Source organism: Rhinatrema bivittatum, chromosome 4 (genome assembly GCF_901001135.1).
Source record: "Rhinatrema bivittatum chromosome 4, aRhiBiv1.1, whole genome shotgun sequence".
NCBI classification, from domain to species: Eukaryota; Metazoa; Chordata; class Amphibia; order Gymnophiona; family Rhinatrematidae; genus Rhinatrema; species Rhinatrema bivittatum.
Genome location: NC_042618.1, coordinates 178,478,180 through 178,499,154, shown reverse-complemented (window position 1 = coordinate 178,499,154; position 20,975 = coordinate 178,478,180). Strand labels below are relative to the sequence as shown.

At 43.7% G+C, this 20,975-nt stretch overlaps 1 protein-coding gene across 5 annotated transcripts in view; it reads left to right on the top strand.

Moving 5' to 3' along the window:
* KCNJ16 (potassium voltage-gated channel subfamily J member 16) overlaps positions 1-20,636 on the top strand; it is an 83,366-nt gene extending 62,730 nt beyond the window's left edge. For 3 of the 5 annotated variants that reach the window (XM_029599282.1, XM_029599284.1, XM_029599285.1), the window contains exon 2: positions 18,422-20,636. In XM_029599282.1, the coding sequence (XP_029455142.1) occupies positions 18,496-19,746 (1,251 nt within the window). In that variant the 5' untranslated portion in view covers positions 18,422-18,495 and the 3' untranslated portion in view covers positions 19,747-20,636. Of the gene's footprint in view, positions 1-14,032; positions 14,207-18,421 lie in introns of all 5 variants that reach the window. The other 2 variants (XM_029599283.1, XM_029599281.1) reach the window with 1 other exon arrangement.
* The last annotated feature ends 339 nt before the right edge of the window (positions 20,637-20,975 follow it).

Sequence of the window (20,975 nt, the reverse complement as noted above, 5' to 3'; positions counted from 1 at the left end):
GTGATGAAGACCAACCTGTAGGCCCAATCCTCATCTTTTCTGTGCTTATACCAGCTCTCCACCCAGGTAGGAGCCAGCTAATCACCACAAGAATCTTGGCTTCCAGATGGAGATCTCTTCATCACCTTGCCAACACTAACATCTCTGGAGTTCCTTATGCCAACAGAGATCAGTCTAGAGGTTCCCACTGGGCCCCTGTCTATACCATACTTGTAGGCAAAAGGAGTATTTGAAGGCTTTCTTGTTATAGCTTCTATCTGTGAACAATCAGAGGCTCTTAGAGGTAAACATTACCTTGTCCTTTTATCCACCTGCAGCCCTTATAAAGGAGAAGAACCCACATAAAGCAGCCCTTCAGAGTTTGAGTAAAATCACCTGAAGAAAGCTCAGAAGAACTATGAGTTTCCCCAGCTGCTTTCCATCCAGACATAAATTACATTAAATGGAGTTTGTAGGGTAGATACAACAAAGGAGACCCTCTAAAAACAAACACTCAGATGTCTTCTAATAGATAAACCCATACAGTAACAAGAGTATTTTGTGGTGATTGAAGGGTCTCACCACCCTCTCTGATTAAATACCAGCTATAGACATGAAGAGCTAAGGCCAATAAAAGAGAGGAAAAGGCAATATTTAGCTTATAGGCCAACTCTATACACATGTACACACATGTATGTAAGAAAATAATATGCATATAATACTTGTTTATAAAGGCACTGTACATGTGTAAAGATTCTATGCTAAATAAAGCTATCTATTTTATAAAAGTACATGCACAAATTGTATGTGCATAAAACCTGCTCCTTTATACATTTCATTATACTGCCTTTACACACACAAAAGTGGATTGTATAAAGACATGTCTCATAGCTTAAATTCCTATCTGCACCTTGCCTGAAAAAAGGGACCACTGCTTAAGAAGCCTAACTTCCAGCCATGGGAGGTGGATCTTCTTGTCAGGGAGGTCATGTAGGTCCAGAACATTCTGATTGAGAAGGAGTCCTGGAAAGTGAGTCCCACTCCCTACAGAAAGGCACAGGCCTGGGAGAAAATATGCTGTCTTCTATAGTAACAGAAGTGTGCAAGACCTCAGTCACTAGTGGTGGTACTTTAGATGCAAGGTCAAGGAGACACAGGTCAAAATGAGAGCAGAGGGTTTTGCCAGTCAGATAACCTTCACCCAAAGAGAATGGATGGTCCTGAGTATCATAACAGAAGCTGACGTGACAGGGGTTGGTGAGCTGAACAACTCATGCTCTCAAGGGTGACAAGGTGAGCAGTCTTTATAAGAAAGACATGTATGGTTATTGCATATAATATCTATTGTAATATTTGTAACTATACATATATAATTAAAATGACAACACATCGCTGTTAAACATATAACTACCGATTATCAAAATTCCATATTCACCTGCTATTTATTACTTCTAAGGTACTTCTAAGGTTTTTGAAAAAACTGTACTGTGCAGCTGTGGTTTGACATTTTAAATTGGGTTTGGAACGTAATTGCATCATTCATGTAACTTATTTGACAGCTGTCAAAAAAATTGACAAAACAATTGTCTCCACGCAATATCAGCATTCATGCTGTAGTTCATCTCTCAATAAAATTTTAGTCTGATTCCCACCCCTCCAATCACTTGCGACTTGCTCTAAAATTGACCAAGTTATATCGTTAAAAGTGTTTAATTTCTCCAGAAAATGCAAAACAATTGGCGCCTATAATTTTTTGATGTTGAGGCAACTTTTGTGCTCCAACAGGCGTGTGCAGAGGGACCTCGTAGTTTTCCCCACATACCGCAAACCTCATGGGCATTGAAGAAAGTAAACCACAAATTTTAGATTACAGGTCAGACATGAGAAACCCTCACTATTTTCTCACTTGTAGTCATAATGTATCCGTGATCATTTTGCATTTCGCAAATCGCACATTGATTTCATGTCACTGGTTCTGTTTCCAAGATAAGCGAGGTATCAAGTGGTGAAGTTAAATGTACCATCTAGTCCTTAATGTTACGTCCTCTTGAAAAGGCAACCCACACAGCTGCTTGAATGCATAAAAAATTGTTGAGAATCAGCCAGTATCAGCGGATAACATTACAAACTCTAGACATAGACACAGAGTGTCTTAAGACACACGTTTGGTCATTGATTTCTCGTTTGGCCAGTACCAACAATAATTCTTGATTATTGAAGGGTGCTCTATGATAAGCTCTCTTAACCATACCAAAGGGGTATCCTCTGTCTGAAAACCTGGTGGCCATCACTTTGGCTTGTTTGTGCTCCTGTGTTTCAGAACAAAATCAATTTATCCTCAGAAACTGTCCCATGGGAAGATTTTGCTTAAATGCAGTCAGGTAGAAACTGTGAAATGATAGCAAGTTGTTTCTCTCATTGGTTTTCTTTATATAGTAGTTCTTAATCCAGAGCCATCCTTGATGATCAAAATATCCAGAAATGCAATCTGGTTAGGCGAAAAATTCAAAGTGAAATTCAAGTGGACACTGTAATCATTTAACCACTGTTGGAATTGCAAAAGTGAATCCACGGTGCATTTCCAGATGACGAAAACATTAGGGGTGTGCAGAGGGACCGCATACATTACATTCGGTATTCGTATTCGTCGGGGGGCAGATACGTTGCTTTCGGCAAGGGGGGGGCCCCCGATCCATTCATGCGTTCCATTCTTATTCGTTTCCCAGCTAAAATTAAATTAACTACAACCCCCCACCCTCCTGACCCCCCCCAAGACTTGCCAAAACTCCCTGGTGGTCCAGCGGGGGTCCGGGAGCCATCTACTGCACTCTCGCCGTCGGCTGCCAGTATTCAAAATGTCACTGATAGCCTTTGCCTTTACTATATCACAGGGGCTACCGGTGCCATTGGTCGGCCCTTGTCACATGGTAGGAGCAATGGATGGCCAGCACTATCTCGTGCTCCTACATGTGACAGGGGCTGACCAGTGGCACCGGTAGCCCCTGTGACATAGTAAGGGCAAAGGCTATCGGCACCATTTTGAATACCGGCAGACGACGGCTTGAGTGCAGGAGATCGCTCCCGGACCCCCGCTGGACTATCAGGGACTTTTGGCAAGTCTTGGGAGGGGGGGGGATCAGGAGGGTGGGGGTTTTGTTTAAATTCGCTCCTTTAGACGACCGAATAATTTGGTGACGATTCGTTGTATTCGTGGGAATCGCGATACGTTTCGCGACACAACAAATATGGCCCTATATGTTGCGGGTTGTCAATACGTTGCAAACAAATGCACACCCCTAGAAAACATCGTCTATGTAACATTTACAACATACAAGCTGTAGACTAAGTGCTTTTGTAGATGTATTGGGTTTCAAAGGCAGTGACATAAATGTTGGCAATGTGAGAGGCCATGGCGGCCCCCATAGCCGTTCCTTGTATCTGTAAGAAGAACTGACCCTTAAAAGCAAAATAATTCTTTTTAAGAGCCATTTGCACAAGTTCCATGATCCTTTGTGGTAAGGGGTGTTGTTCTAAAACATTCTTCCCCTCTGGGAGCGCCTCATCCTGTGGGATAACTGTATAAAGCGATTCAATATCAAAAGTAACTAACAAGAAGTTGCCATCGATTTGTATAGTATTCAAGAAGCCCAGCATGTGCAAGCCATCTTTAACATAATATTTAGTTGCAGGCACAGTGGGCTTCAAAAGTCGATCCAGAAAAATACAAAGGGGTTCCAATAGGGAGCCCTTGCTGAGCTGATAGGTCTGGATTCTGAAATCTTTTATGTATTTTAGGTTGAACATAGATTACAGGGACCCTGGGATGTTCCTTAATAAGAAAGATTCCCTCTTTTTCTGTAAGGAATCCAGCCTCAAATCCTCGCTGCACAATGCACGTATTAGGTTTTGAATTTGAAATGTAGGGTCTTCATCAAGGGCTTGGTAAAAATGTCCATTCTCCATTTGGCATATTTCATATTCATCACAGTTCATCACAACAATAGCCCCGCCCTTATCTGCCAGCTTTATGACAATATTCTCATGCTAGCAATGGTAACATGGAATAGACTTAGGTTTTGGGTACTTGCCAGGTTCTTATGGCCTGGATTGGCCACTGTTGTAAACAGGATGCTGGGCTTGATGGACGCTTGGTCTGACCCAGTATGGCATGTTCTTATATTCTGTTGCAGTTCAATAAGCACCTTATTTTCTGCCCTCGAGATGTTAAAGTAATTTTTTGTTTTCTGTTTCTCAATTTTTGTAATATCACTCAAGACTTTTTGTTGGAAAGTGTACAACATCGGGTGCATGGGCCCAGGAGGGATCCAATTAGATGGATTTTTCACAATGGATAAGTTAAAGGAATATGATGGATATTTTTCAAAGTAGGTTTTTCTTTGGAGTTGAAGAAATCATATCTAAACATGAACGTGTCATGCCTCTGTGTAAGGACGAACGATATACCCCGACCAAGAACTTTTCCCTATGTAGGAGTGAGTGAAATTTTTGAAAGGTTAATGATGATGGAAGGGCTCCTCTGACCCATAGATGAATTCAAAGTTGCTAAGTTGTTGGTGTCTGAGATCACGTCTGAGGACGATGCCACGTGAGATCTTGGTTTTGGTTGTAGTGCCGCCATCCTCGTAGGGGTCTGTTTCGATGTGGTGGGCTGTCCTAAAAAAGAAGGGGTGTCAATTGCCACATCCTCATTCCTTCTGGATGTTCTGTCCAATGGCAGATCAAAGGAGATCTTCTTCTGAGGTTTCAAATCAGCTAGCCATGCATAAATCGGACCTCGTTTATAGTCCGCTTCATCTCTGGAATGTTTTGACTTTAAACACTTTTAAATCTGCACAAAACTTTTCCTTCGACTGTTAAAAGTCACTAAATGTAGTGTCAAATGTCTCCACTACAGAATCTTTTTTGATGGTATCAACAAGAGCGGTGATTGCTCATGTAACTCAGAAATCATCTTGCCCACTTGTTCCACTATCAATAACATCAGGTCCATAGAGCACTTGTTTAAAATAGTGGACCATTTTTCCAAGATATCAGGGTGTTTGCAATATACATTTGGCTCTTTATTGATCCTGAGTCCCCTTGGAATCTGCTGATGTTTAAGATATTCTACTAACCTAGCGCTGTTAATTCAGTTCTTATAAGTCATTTATGTATATATACAAATAGTCGATGGTCAAAAAAGCAGATAGGGCCTGCAGTCATGAGCAACATCTTGCTGTCACTCATCTTTCTGTTCAAACTTGTAGTTTTATTTTTTTTTAAAGTACATAATATTAGCATTGGCATCCTAGGGACTGCTAGACTAGGAGGAGGCAGCAGAGTGGGGACCATGTAGCTGTTCTCCATGGCTTTAAGGAAAGTCTAGTGGGTGAGAAAGAAGAAGACCAGATGGTCAGTTGTGACAGTTTATGAAGGAGATGATACATTACGCTAATGGACTTGGACCCAGTGAGGTGGAAAGGCCTAAGTGGCATGCAGTAGTGCTACCACCCAATCCAAAGAGAGAAAGCGAGTCAGAAAAGGAAGGAACTGCAGAGTCTGTACTGGCCTCAGAGGAGCATGAGGGGATGTGGCAGGAGATGAGGAACACACCCAGGCTTTGTTGCAGAACAAGCTCTTGCTCACCTATACTGTACAACCTACTTCTGTTGTCTTGGGACACAATGTTGATGAGGGGAAAGCAAAAAGGGAAGAGGCAAGCTTTTCTTTAAGAGCTGCTTTGCACTCTAGTCACATGATGTGCCAAAATGATAGAATGGCAGATCTACTTGTAGGCATAAGACAGGATATACAGGCTCTTAGGAAAGTGGTGCAGGGATAGCTGCAGAGTGTAAGACAGGAGATGCAAGGTTTTGGACTGATGCTATGGGAGGAATTTCAGTCCATACATTTGTCTGGAGGGAGATGCTTCAGTGGATGCCGCCATGCCAGCCGCAGCCAGAATAGAATGCTCCCTGGCAGCCACAGGGCCTCTGGATACTGCCGCCCCCTGCATTTGCTTCATCACAACCAAGGTTTTTCCTCTGCCAGCTAACATTCCAGCAGCCCAGTGGAAAGCTCCTCCTTTGTGTCCAACACCATCTTTGATGTCACCGCATCCTCCTATAGCTACAACACCTCCAAGGATGCCACCTCCAACAACAGCCTCTGAGGAAGAGTCCCCCTTCTGATGACACAGCTGGAAACATCCTCATCTGCTGATGTAGGGATGACCTTAGCTTGTATGCGATCTGAAGATGAGACACACCAGTGCAGCCAGGCCTTCATATTCTGGCACCTCAAACACCAGCTCTCAGGATCCCATCTGACCTTGGGAGCTCTCACAGCTATCACCCACTGCTACTCCCTTCTGTGTCTGTGGCCTCCGAATTCACTGTGAGTAGTGACCGCACACCACTGCACAGAAGCCTTTGGACTGCCCAAGGGACCAGAATCCTTGGGAAGTCCAAGGGAACAGAGCCACCCTACTAAAGGAGAGAATGTCCCAGGAAAGCATAGGTTTTTTGGCATGCCTAGAAGTAACTTACTGTTGTAAATAAATACACCTTCACCTTTGAAAATTTCATTGTATCAAAATGTTTCTTTCCTCTACAGACTGCTGGTGAGTCTGGCAATATAAGTCCTGTAATTCCTCTTCACTCAGGTTATATGCCTTCTCCTTCTCCTCCTTGTCCCTGTGGAGGAGACAGACCTTGGCTTATGGCCTGGTTATAAAGCATGCAGCAAGCTAGAAAGATGTCACCGACTTTGATGGGTTGTAGAGAAGATATCCCCCTAATCTATTCAGGCAGGAGAAACTAGTTTTGTGTAGGCCAAGGTCCCTGGTCTACTGGTGAATCCTATTGTAGAGGACATCTGCTGCCTTCCGAGGGTGTGCCAGTGAAATCATGAGCCAGGCTTTGACTGGATATCCTCCAAGCGCAGAGTGAGATATCCGTAGCTGGTAGGTAGTAAATCTGTCTCCTGATAGAGGTGGTAGTGGCCATCCTGGGCCAAAGCAGTAAGACTATTTAGAGACAGAAGAGAGAAAAGAGCAGGCTTGACCTACTGTGTGTGTTTGTAGTGAGAGTAGCATACTGTACCTATCAAGAAGCCAACCCCCCAGTGAGGAGACCTTCCTGGAAGCAGTCATGAAATCCTGACTGTGAAAGGATGTAGGTCTTATGATGAGATCCTGGAAACCTGGGCGCTGATGATCCTCTTGGCATTGCCGAGCACTTGCATATTGAGGAAGTGAAAAACCTTTACAGTTGCAGAAGGTGGGCCTTGTTGTCTGCAGGTGCCCTTGTAGAGATGTGAATGCAATTGATAGCCCCCAGAACAGAGGAGAAACTTGAAATCAGGTCTTGTTACTGTCTGAACTGAGGGAAAGCTACATACTGATGTGTTACTGTTTTCCTGAGAAATTCAGCTAAAAACTGATCTATATACAGTATGTGGAGGTAGCTGACTGACGTATTCCAGCAGTGATCCCTAGAGTTGTCTGCAAGGTGCTGATGGCAAAAATTGACAGGGCTGTGGTGATCTTGATGTGAACTAGCAAGGCGTGGCCTCTCTGGGTGGAAGGGCGCAGGTCTTGCTCTTAGTGCTGGCATAAGAATAGTATGGAATGGTTTCCTTATTGAACCTGAATCTGTGTTAAGATTTGCTCCTCAGACAGATCAAACACTGTGCTCTGGTCCTGGACATTCTTTCTAGGGGTGTCCTCCTCCTCCTCCTCCTCTGTTCTCTCTCCATCCTCAAATGTTATTTATTTATTTATTTATAACTTTTCTATACCGAAGTTCAAATAACAGAGTTAATTATCACTCCGGTTTACATTGCAACCATAAAACCATGTTGCAGCCTGAGTATCCATGTTTATATTGAATGTCACTTCACTTTCACTCACACCCCCTCAGTGAATTGTAGTCAGCTCCAGTGACATTGCCCTCCTAGTAAGCAACAATTAGCCCCATTGACACACTTCCCCAGTCAGCCCATCAGCCCCAATGATACACACACACACATTCACACACACATAGTCCAGTCAGCCCCACTCATCACACACACACATACACACGCACTGAAATGTTCTCCCAACGAATTGAATCCAACCTAGTTTCAGACAGAAGGACAAATTAAAAAAAAATGTGTAGGAACTCCTTGGGTTAGGCACTAGATGGCCCTAGGACCCTGCTTAGAGCCTACATATTAGTGAGCCTTCCATCCCTCTGCCAACCTGGAGGGCTGTGTTTATTTGCCTGACTATGTTTAGCCCAACCATTTTAAGTAATAATCTGTGGAGTCATTTTGATTTAAATTCAGAGCAGTGAGGATGTAGTTTTTCCACTCTCTGCTGAGGCCTCTCTGCCCCAACAGGAACTTTATTTTTGAAGAGGTTTCTCTCTTTCAACAACCTGCCAGAAGGCTTGTCCTGTATTTACTTGCAATGTGATAGATATTAGATGGATTCCCTTTGGGGCAAAAGGACTCTCCACCCAGAGGCCTGAAGACCTATGAGCTCATTCAACATTCTAGGCGAGGCAAGCACCAGTGACAGAGCCTTCTATGTGCAATTTTTAATGGCCAAGATGCATTCTGATTTTTTTCCAGAAAGGACTCCTGTAAAAACCTACACACCATCCATGGCAGGGGACCTCGGTGACACCAGGGTGCGCAAGTAGTTGTTGCGCCCATCGGTCGCAGACAGCTGTGACCTCTCATGCTCATCTCTTTTTTTCGCTGCACCATCACTTCTGGGAAGAGTGGCGGCCTCCACCAGGGAACGCTGACCTCCCTGGCATTCCCGGGAAGGCGTGGGCGAAGTCGACCGCCATCTTGTTCCTGGAGTTACCCAACGCACACGGGTCATCTTTAATAACGTCAGGGCGGGAACCTTGGGAGCGTCCCCTCCGCATGACGTCACCGCCTCGCTGTATTTAAGCTGACTGGCCCTACGCTTAGACGAGTTAGCAAGGAGTTTCCTCGTTGCTGAATCCTCTTCATTGGACTTCCAGTTCCAGTTCCTGGCTTGCTGTGTGAACACTCTGAGTACCCGCTCCTCGGTGGCTCTTCCGCGTTCCTAGGCTATCCGCTCCTTGGAGGCCTTCTCAGTAGTGAACTCCTGTTTGTTCTACTCCTCAAGACTTCCTCTGGAACCACATCTTGTGAGTACTTCTACTCTACCAAGCCTTGCGGGATTACGTGCAGTGTACCCCATGCCTCGGGCCACTACCGCGTCCTCCTCAGCAGGATTCACTTCACCATACCCTGCACTGTAGATTACTGCCTCGACTTCATCAGAACCTTCTGAGCTTCCAGACCTCTGACTACCTCAGCATCACCACCTTTGTACAGTCATCCTTGGCATACCCCGTGCTGCGGGCCACTACCGGATCTGCACATCTGAGGTAATTGCTTCACTACTGAGAAGGCTGCCTGGCGTACCCTGCTCTGCAGTCCACTACCGGATATCTACATCTGAGATATCACATTGGGTGTACCCTTTATCAAGAACTGTTATTTCAACTGCAGTACCCGCTCCACGGGATCTGCTCCTGAACTATTCTTTGACTGCAGTTCCCCGCTCCATGGGTTCTGCTCTTTCTTCTCTATAATAAAGTCTCTCTTACAGGAGTGTCTTAAGCCTCTGAGACCGCGCCTACCGACGGTGAGACCCACAGGGTTCCTCCCTGTGGGCGGAGTCATCTCTCACCTCGGCCCAGGGTTCATCCATACTAAAGCATAACAGTAGTTATGCGCACATCTCTCGGCCAGGCCCCAAAATGCCCATGCCCTACCCACACCCCACCCCTTTTGGAAATTTTTAAAATGTGCATGCTGCGGCATTTACATACGCATATGGGCGCTTTTTAAAAATACGGATAGCGCGCCGCAAGCACAACTTCTTCGCACATCCCTTAATTTGGGTGTGTGCCGGGCTTTTAAAAGTCATGTTAAAGGGACAATGGGTCAAACCTTGGCCCCAGCACTCCCAAGTGAGCCTCTAAGCCAAGGGTCTCCAAACGTTTTAAGAGAAAGGCCACATAGGACATTTCAAATCACCGGGAGAGCCGGGATGGGGTAAGGGTGGTCCTCCTGAGAGATTTTTCTGAGGCAAGGTAGGGGAGCAAAGGAGATGGAAGCCCCTCAGAGTTGTTTGCTAAGAAGGGTTTGGTGGGGGGTGGAGGAAACTGTGTATGACCCTTTCTGTTATTTGAAATGCTGTGGAAGGTGGGAGGCAAAGGACAGGGTCTCCATGGGTGTAAGTTATGGTGGATAGGGTCAATAATAATATTTCTAGATTTCACCAAAGTTGGTAACCTTGCAATACTCCCAGCATCCTTGCCCACTGCCACAACCCCTCCCACCTTTGCCCACCTAGAGAAGTAGGGGGCATGGAAGGTGAATAGATAGCGGGATGTGTTCATGTGTGTGTGCTGTACACTCTTATACACCCTCATGCACTCTTACTCCTCTGCTTCCTTTCCCTTTCTCATCCCTTTCACTCATTCTTTTTCCCTTTTCCCCTTCTCACGCTTCTCTTGCAACATGCCAAACTCATGGTATGAGCAAAACAATTCCCTTCTGGAGACCATAATCCAGAGAGAGACACTTGGACTTGGTGTCTGGATTATAATAATAAGGATTTTGGTACTCTGCACCTTCAAAGCCTGCATCATGAGGGAATGATGTCCAAGCCACCTTTCCCATGGTTCTGAAGAGATGGTGCCATGGTTGGAAACCTCAGGAACCACGATCCTTATCTGGCTTTCTCTGGCAGCTCTGCAGAACCCACGGCACAATACCACCATCCACAGCAGCTGGAAACTCCTTATGGCTATTCTGCAGCCTCTCTCCTTCTCTTCACTTGCACAAGCAGCGCCAACACCATCAATGCACAATGCAGCCAATCAGTGGTGGCCATGCAGCGGCATGCTCCGCTCATGCTCATTTCAAATTCCTGCTGTCATCACTGCTGCTTCAAGCTCTTTCTGCCATTGCTGCCGGGGGCTAGATGAAATTCAGCCAAGGCCCACATCCAACCCTTGTGCCATAGTTTGGAAATCCCCGCTCTATGCCCTACTACAGTAGGTAGCCCCTGTCCCGGAGTGCTAGTGGGACAGTAGCTACACAAAGCAAAAAGCTAAGCTAAGCTCAGGGGCCAGGGTCCCCCTCCCCCTGCCAAAAAGTGCTCAGTGTTAGCACCCCAAAATTTAAAAACGGAATCCGCTCCTCCAGACCTTTCCCAAACCCCCAGACCCATGAACTCTTATCAATCCAAATGGACAGGAATAATCCCCAGGTACTCCTGGGGATTATTCTTTCTGATTTGGTATTTAAAAATGACCAGCATCATTTTGTTGCAAAGAGATCCAAGGATGGCAGGTGGGGAAAGACTTTTATTTTTAATTTTTAAATTTTGGAGCGCTGGTTTCATTTTGTAAATGAAATGGAACAAGACAGGACATTTTGTTGAAATGTTGTTTTCCTGTTTTGTTTCAAATGAAAGCACATCCTTTTTTTATTTTTTTGGACATAAAGGAGATGGTGAGGTATAGAGCTGCAACTATTTTGATGCTAACAAGTTTTTGCTCATACCAAAAATGTAAAAAGTGGTAGGGGCTGGATTGAAATCTCAGGTAAAAAGCAGGACACGAGAAAATCGCGCTTGAAAAGACATGCAAGGTCCACGTGCTTGCATGAACCTATTTGCAGGGAGGGTAATTTTCAAAGGCGTTTCCAAGGGTAAAAAGAGCTTGCTACACGCAGAAATGGACTTCGACAAAGCTGGCTGCCCAATACATGGGTGAATTTATGCGCACGCGTGCTGTTCGAGTGCAGAGGCGTTCCCGGGACAGAACTGGGGATGGGTTTGCATTCACGCACATACTGTGGGGATTTTCAAAAGTATGGGCTTAACTTCTCACAGGACATCTTAGCAAGACATCTTAGCAAGTGTAAGTTGTTGTGAACAGATTTGCTGGGATGATTTTCAAAGAGGACTTCTAAATCTGCCTTGAAAACTGATGCAGCTTACGTGTGGAATTTTGCTGCCTGATTTATACGTGATGTCGCAGACCTATCCCCAAACTATAGGACGCGAGTCCATTGAAAAGATATGAGTTTATATTTCTTTGTCTGCTGATCTTTGTTTTCATGCATTTAAGTGGACTAATGCGGCAGCAGCTACTCGACTGCACAATCCTGAAAGAGTGTGTCTGTCGAGTAGGGGTTTCCTGAAACGTCTGGAAGGGGGGGAAAAATCCACCGAACAAACTGTGCAAGCGAACTGTGTGGCAAAAATGTGCCGGGGGGATTTTTGTGTGTGGGAACACTAAGCTGAAGAACTGGGCAGAAGTTCCATAGTGTCAGAGTTACCAAGGAGGAACATTTTTTAAGAGGGAGATTTTCAGCATCTGGCACGGCCTGGAATAGCGCTACGCAGCATGGGCTCTTCTTCTTCCACCAACCCCCCCCCTTTCTGAAAAAATCCTTCTTTAAACCGGTTCCAAACAGGGATGAATGAAGACAGATACTAGCAGTTTCCCCTATTTTTCTGAGCCCCTGGTCTTTAGACTTGCTACCTAGAACAGGAAAATAAAGGCAGGAGATCTTTGAAATTAAAATACACACAATTGTCTAACCTGTGTGTCTGCAATTTGATTTCTGTCCTCGTATCTCTGCTTGTTCTCTGCCTTCTCTTAGTTTCATCTCTGGCTCCTTATTCTTTCTGATACCCTTCTCTTTTCTTTTCTATTCCTCCGTTGTCTCTTTCTATTTTTTCTTTTACTTCTTTCCTTTCTTCCCTTGTCTCTTCCTGCAGGCTTTCCTTTCTCCGTTCCTCTTCTTTTTTCTCCTTCAATTCTCATTCTCTTCCTCCTCCAGTTTCTCTCTGCATTCCTTCCCTCCAACAAATCCAGGGTCCTCCTTATCTCTTTTCCCATCATCTGTCCTTCCCCCTCCCCCATCACGAGTCCTTTCTCCCTCCATTCTAGGTCTGATCCCCGGTACGCTCTGCCTTCCCTTCCCATTTCTCTTCTCACCTAACATTTCTCTTCCCTTCATTGCCATTTCTCATGCCCTTGCGTTTTGTTCACATTCTTCAGCTCCGTCACCCAGCTTTCCTCTCCATTTTCCTCTTTCCTGAACTTCCATTCCTTTTCTTTGTCTTCCAATCCCTCTGCCTCCATTTCATCCCTTACCATCCTCCTCGTTTCTTACCCCTTGCCTCCACCAGTTCTCCATATTTCTCCCTCTCTGCCCCATCTACCTCTCTTCCCTCCAGTATCTTCCCCTTTTCTGTTCTTCAGCATCTTCTGCTGCTTCCTCCACCTACCCCTTCTTTAATTGTTCTCACTCTCATAGCCTTCTGTTCTTTGTCTCCCGTCCCTCTACTTCATTCCTATAACGTATCATTTCCCTTTGTTATCCCTTGCCTCCACCAATCCTCCATTTCTCTTTCTATAGCATTCATCCCACTGCCTCTTGCCCTCCATTTCCCCAGTATATGTTCCCCCCCCCCATACACACACACATCCTTCCCCAGCATCTCCCTCCTGCTCCTTACCGCTACCGCCTTCCCCTCTCTTTATTCCTCCTTCTTCCCCACCGTCTGGTCCCTGTCTCTTATGCGTCTGCTTCCTCTCCCCTCCCCTGCCATTGCCCCACTCTTCCCCAGCATCAGTTCCCCCACTATTGCTCCACTGCAGCAACTAACAGCAGGAGCCTGTCCCATGCCAGCCGCCAGCACTGTGAGCAAACTTCAACTCTTGCTGATGGCACTTCCTGTTGTTGAGTCAGTGAGATTAGAAATTTACTCACAGTGCCGGCAGCAGCAACGAGACAGGCCTCGCCCCTTTGCATTTTAAATAACAGTGGCTGCCATTTGAGTCCTAGCTGGGCGGGAGTTTCCTGCAGTTGTGTGGCAGAGTGGGAGATGGGTTCCTGAAATGGAAGACTCCTGCCTATTGTGGAAGAGTTGGCAGGTCTGCGGTGTGTTCTCCACAAAGTTTTGCTTGCATTCATCATATCGTGGACTTATCTTTAGGTCCAAGACAGATGTGTCTGGTTGGCCTCTCCCAGCTGAACTGTACATCGATGGCATCAACGAGGTTATAAAAAGGCCCCCTCTAATCTCATGCCATGAGATAGGGTTACCAGATTATTTGAAAACAACTCATCAAACTGCATCAGGAACCCTCGGATTCCCCAACATAAAAAAGTAATGAACTGTCAAATGAAATGGTCTTCTGTTGGTTTTACCGTTGACTTCTATTGGTTATGTCCAATTATTTTAAGGTCTGGTTTCACTTAGAGTCATTAAATTTCACTGTGTTTTTTCTGTTCATTGTTTAAGTGCAAATTACTGCCTCATTGCATGACTTTTACATTCCTGTGACTGTCGCTCATGCTCACTGCTATTTGGTTTTGCCTGCTTTAATAGAAACACTTTCATACTGGCATTTTATATCTTCTTTCTCTTCACTGAGGATTAAAAATCTTAATCCCAGAAGAATCATATACCCAAACCAAAGACCTGCCCATGCAAAGCTTGTTTTTGACTTAATTGCTTGAGATATTTGTTTTGCCTACAGAAATGCATGTAAATCAACACAGAGAAATGTACTAAGAAGAGAACGTACTGTACAATATGGCCTTGTGGTCATCTTATTCAGAAGAAAGAGAAATAGATTATCCAGAAAATTATAGGTATATATGAAGACTAGATTCAAACTAAAAAGAACATTGCCTCATAAAACAAACAGCTGCATCTTATATGACCAAGGTCTCAATATGCAGGTGTGTGCCACAGTCTTAATCATCTGACAGCATATTAGTTTTTAACTTTTAACCATGCCATCCCAAAGAGTACCTCAACTTCAAGTTCATTTATTAAACAGATTTAAAACAATGATACTCATTAAGAAAATTTTGCAAGATGTGTCCAAAGCTCTCCACACAAGTCATGTTCTACCTCGCCAGGCTGCTTTAGAAGGAATTCAATTGTCATTGCTATCTGATCTAACAAAAAAGGCAAAAAACAAAAAAAAATTAAAAAATATATAAAAAACCAAGAAAATGCCAGTCCTGAAAATAAAAGTTACATTTTGATATATTGCAATACTTTACTTAGAAATCATATCATCCCTACCACAAACACTGAGAAGTATCAGCAACTCTTGAGCCAGCATAGCGTTTAGCCAAAGGAAAAGTCAAACTCTGAAGTTAAATCGATATTAAACACATGAAGAGCTGACTTCGATTTTTCAGATTTGCTTCAGATCTCTCAGAATCATTGTGGATTTTCCCCAGATCCGCCAGAGAAAAATCCCAAATTTTACCTCAGAGATTCACAGAGATGAAAGCATAACTATAAAAGAATGTTAGAGCTGAGCAGTTCTGTGGATGGGCTGATTAGACTGGCTGTATCATCTTTTTCTTCTGTCGTTTTTCTATATTTCTATGTTTCTTTCTATAGCTTTCTTCTCTGGGGAGAAATTGTACAGATAGCAGTGAAACCAAGGTTGTGTCTTATTATTGTTACTGCAGGATTTAATAAGCATTTTAAAAGAGATATATCGAGGTCTATATTTAGTGAGCCTGGTGGATGTAAAGTTACTCAGTTAAAGTTAATCAGGTAACTTGACATGGTATATTCAGTAAGAAAGCATTCTGGCTTAAGTCCATTGAATATAGCTGAACAAGTCAAAGTTTCCTGGCTAAACATATTCGGTTAATTTTAGTCATCCTCAATGGTATGACCAGACTTACTTTGTAAAATTTAGCTAGTTAGAAAGGAAGGGCAATAATCCGTTTAAGGGTTTTGTTTGGGTAACTGGGAAAGTTGTCTGACAACGCATCTGAGTTTGGACCTCACATAACTAGACTTTAATTAGGACTGAAGGACAGTAGGGCATAAAAGAGAAAAATAGGGGCGAGGCATTCCAGGGAGTGCAGTCTGGGCAGAGTTGGGATTTCCATGAGAACCTTTTTTTGATTTAAAGAATGCAATATAAATTCTCTCTGCAAAGCTATGTGCATCAAAGTGGGGTCATTTTGTGCGCATAGTTTTGAAGTGATAATTTTCAAAGCAGATTTATGCATGTAAGTGGGCTTTGAAAATATTTGCTGGCTAGCGTATGTGCAACATTACAAAATTGACCCCCTAGTTTGTGTTTGAAGAGCGGATGGCTGTATGGATAAAAATATGTGCAAACTGTAAATCATCTCCTTTAGGAGCATAGAATACAAACGCCCATCTTTACAATTAAATGTGCATGAGTAGTTTTTCCGCCTACCGAGTTATCCCCTCTGGGAACACCTCTTTTTATTGTATTTAAAAAACACCCGCGTTATGAACGTAAATACAGAGTTTTAGCCAGCTTAAAATTCACAGGCAAATTCAGACGTTGTACCCACTTAACCCATGATTTCACCTGCATAGTTCTCGAATAAGCCTTGGAAATTTTAAAGAATGCAAGCAGCCTAAAAGTCAGTTATGCACTGTTTCAACCGACTAGTTATCGGCTGTCTTTAACATAGTCAGGTATAATTCAGTGTTGCGGCCACACCACTGGCTAGCTTTTCAAGCCAGCTAGTGACTAAATAGAGGTGAATTTTAAGACCCGCACACCTGTGCACACATGCGCTGCGATTTTATAACATACGTGTGTATATGCGCGTATACGTGCGCATGTTATAAAATTTGCTATGCGTGCGTACGTGTGCACATGACTTTATATTGACGCGCACAAATGCCGCCTCTAGCATGTAAGTGGGGGGGATTTTAGTGGATACATATACTGACACAATTACCTGTTTCCCCCAGTTTGTTCCCAGTTTGCCCCAGTAAAGGAGAGGACCTCCTAAATTCCCTAGCTAACTTGCTTCCCTTTTACCCTGCTAGCCCCGACCTTTAAAACCCTGCTGACTAGCCTAGTTTTTGTTATTTTATTGCTTACACGCTGTCCATAGCGGAAGTAAAGTTACACGGCAGGGGATCCTGGCTCACGCTTGTGCGCGTTAGTAATTATGCGCAGACTTCATTTTATAGACTTGGCCCAGCCGTGCCCCGCCCATGCCCTGCCAGACCCTACCAATGCCCCGCCCCTTTTTGGAACTTTTTGATTTGTGCGTGGACCAGTAGATACGCGCAATGCTTGCACAGTTTTTAGAATCCTGGGCCAAGTCACGCCTCTATCTTCTGGCTTTGGTGTGCATAGCACTTTTAAAATCTGCCAGTTAGGAGGTAATTTTCAAAGGAATTACACATGTAAATGTAACTTCCTATCGTAGCAATTTTAAAAAGCCATTTAAATGCGTAAAGTGCACTTACACATGAATATCCTAGGGACAATTCAATGGCATATATTGTAGAAATTTTCAAAAGACCCCTTAATGGGTAAAGTACACTTACACGAGTGAAAACCCAATTTTAAGGGTGTAAATCAGGCCCTTAATATCTAATTGGACAGATATTTATTTATACACAATTGCATCTTGAACCAGGAAGATCTCAAGTCAGATTATAATCTGAATACAGTTAGGGCTGAATTTTCAAAAGGCCTGGCGATGCGCATAAAGCCTCAGGATGTGTCTAAGTCCCAGGGCTTTACTAAAGGGGCAATCTGGGGGCGGGGCAGGGGTGGGGGTCAGAGGCCTCCGACAGTGCCCATTTGCCAGGGCTGAAGTAAGTTTTGAAACAAGAAAAAAACACAAAAAGGTAGGGGGGAAAGGGGGGGGGAGGTAGGGGAAGGGAAGGTGGGGTTGGGGGGGGTAGGGAAGTTCCCTCCGAGGCCGCTCGTATTTCAGAACGGGGGACGGGGAACGGGGAAGGCAATGCAGCTTGGCGCATGCAAGGTGCACAATTGTGCACCCCCTTGCGTGCGCCGACCCCAATTTTATAACATGCACACATGTTATAAAATCGCCTGTCCATGCGTGCGTGCCGGGTAGCGTGCGCACATGGACGCGCTCGCGTACCTCTTAAAATCTACCCCTTAGATTCTAGAATGTTTACAAACTATTTACTTTAGATGGGTAAATTGAAGGAGGGCATGTCAGAATATAGTTAGAGTTATGGGGGATAGGTTATTAGGGGCTGTAGAGGAAAAGGGATTGAATAGGAAACAACATTAAGTGAAAGAAGTAGGGGGCAGGAGCCCCCTTCAAGTATCATGAAGATAAGTTTTACTGCGTTTATGCTGACTTTATGCACAAGATGCTCAACTTGAATCTGAAAATCTGATGGCGTTTTCTTTTTTATTATGAAGGTGAAATAATGACATTTTCTAATGCAGAAGAGATCAGCAGGGCAGTACTTTGTGTTTATACCATTATTTCATGAAAGACCTTCACATTACCCAACAGTCAAAGTAAAGTCTACTTAAAATAAATTCATGGTTTTCTTTATTGGGTTTTTTGTTTTTTTTTTAAGGTTTGGAGCAAAGCAAGAAAAGAGACCCCACTACCAGATGCGCATTAATATTGCATCCTGTCCTGTGTTTCTGAATGCCTACCATCAACATGCATCAGAATAGCAACGATTCCAGACAAGGGAACATGAAAGAAAACAGAAATTGGAACCGAAATCCACACAATGACAGCATAGTATCTAAAAGGAGAGCCCGGTACAGATTTCTTCAAAAAGATGGCAGTTGCAATGTGTATTTCAAGCATATATCTGGAGCATGGGAGAGCTACGTGGCTGACATCTTTACCACTCTTGTGGACATCAAGTGGCGGCACATGTTTGTTATATTTTCTCTGTCATACATTCTTTCGTGGTTGCTCTTTGGTCTTATATTCTGGATTATAGCACTACAGCATGGTGACCTAACTGATCTAGAAATGACACCCTGCATTGACAATGTCCATTCCTTCACTGGAGCATTTCTCTTCTCTCTTGAAACACAAACCACCATTGGCTACGGCAATCGGTGTGTGACAGAGGAATGCTCCATGGCCATAATCATGGTTACACTCCAATCAGTCTTAAGCTGTATCATAGACACTTTCATAATTGGTGCTGCACTGGCCAAAATGGCGAAAGCTAGAAAGAGAGCGCAGACCATACGCTTCAGTTATTTTGCCACTGTAGGCATGAGAGACAGGAAACTTTGTCTTATGTGGCGCATTGGTGATTTTAGACCAAATCACATGGTAGAAGGAACTGTGAGAGCTCAGCTTCTTCGTTACAAGAATGATACGGTAAAAAGAATTACAATGGAGTACAAGGACCTCAAATTAACCAATGAGCACATCATCCTGGTGACTCCGGTGACTGTTGCACATGAAATAAACCGTGAAAGTCCACTGTATGAGCTGGACAGGAAAGCACTGGCCATGCAGAACTTTGAGATTTTAGTTACGTTTGTCTATACCGGTGACTCCACTGGAACATCACACCAATCTAGAAGCTCATATATGCCTCAAGAAATTCTGTGGGGTTACAGGTTTAATGAAATCCTACAGGTGAAGAAAAAATACTATAAAGTCTACTGCATTGAGTTTGAAGAGGTGACCGAGTTCTATACTCCCTTCTGCAGTGCCAAGCAGCTGGACCTCAATGAGCAAGCATATGGCAAAGATGAAGACCCACTGGACCAAGGGGCAGGGAACAGTGAATTGCAGGCTGCAGCTAGGTCATTTGACACTGTTGCTGTCACCAGCAATATTGAAGAAACAGAAAATATAGCAGCATTTAGCAACCAGCCTGTTCAAGAAACATCTTATCACCAAGCTCTTGTGTCCCTAAGCTGAAGGTTAAAGGAGTCACAGGCCTAATAACCCATTACAAAATAAGACTATGGTCTGGGTCAGGCTTTCATTATTCTGACATTTGAAAAAAGGCTTTTAAAAAAATTAATTTTAGTTAAACTTGGAAATGCACTTGGATAAAGGCAAAATAACTGCATGCATAGTTGCTAGCTACAACACAGTTTATTTTTGTACAAAGGAAATAAAAAAAGAGAATTGTAAACTACATAAAAAAGGTTAAAGAAGATTATGACACGTAATCCTTTGATTCTGATAAGCTCTTATTGATACATTTTCTTACCCTCTACAGCCTCTGCCCTGCAGAATGTTTGGAGTCAGAAGGTCGCCTTGAAATAGCAGCTGTAAAAATTGTGGCTTACTGACGGGAGCATATCCCGAGTACACAGTAAACACTACAGGCATTCCCATGTAAATGAATGTGGCCAACATAACAGTGTAGCAGTTGCTAGAAGCTAAGGGCCTATTGGCACCTCCAGTCTTCCCAATTGTCTACATAGAGTGTCCCCGCAGACCTGACTTAATTTCTGGTACCCTCCCTCGGGTCATTTCCTTAGAAACATGGAAACAGAAGACGTGATAGCACGTAAGTTGCATAAGGCCCGCCTAGTCTGCATCATTTACTTCTTTTATTTACTTATAGTTGAATTGTGGCTGCTGCCAGTGCTGAATTGCGCTATCAATGTTATTGTTTTGATTATGACGCTTGGGGATGTGTTTTGTAATTTCCATTTTTTTTTTTTTTTTAAATACCTTCAAATGAAAGGTTCTGACCGGGAAGGCTTTCTCATCGACCTGGTGAAGGAACCATAGCTCTCAATATCTAGTCACAGATCCGCTGAATTTATTAAGCCAATAAAAGGTATTACTCACAACTTGTTTGTTGAATCCTCCTATTTCTGTGCGTTCAAGTGGACTAACACAGCAAGAACACAACTTTATTTCTGTGTCTTTCCCCAGTATTGGGGATAGATGAGTGTAACACATTGCTGTCTGATATGAATACGGGACAATTCTGTAAAGGCTCACATAATTTTAGAGGCAATTACCAGCAGATTTTAAACCAGTTCTCAAAGGGTGAGCATGCACAGACTTTTCCTTTGAAAATTATCCCACCAAAGCTACCCTCACACAATTCCACCTATTAATGTGGGTACATAGTCTTGTAGGGAGGAATTACATGGACATTTTGGAAAATGCAAAAGTAAGTATGT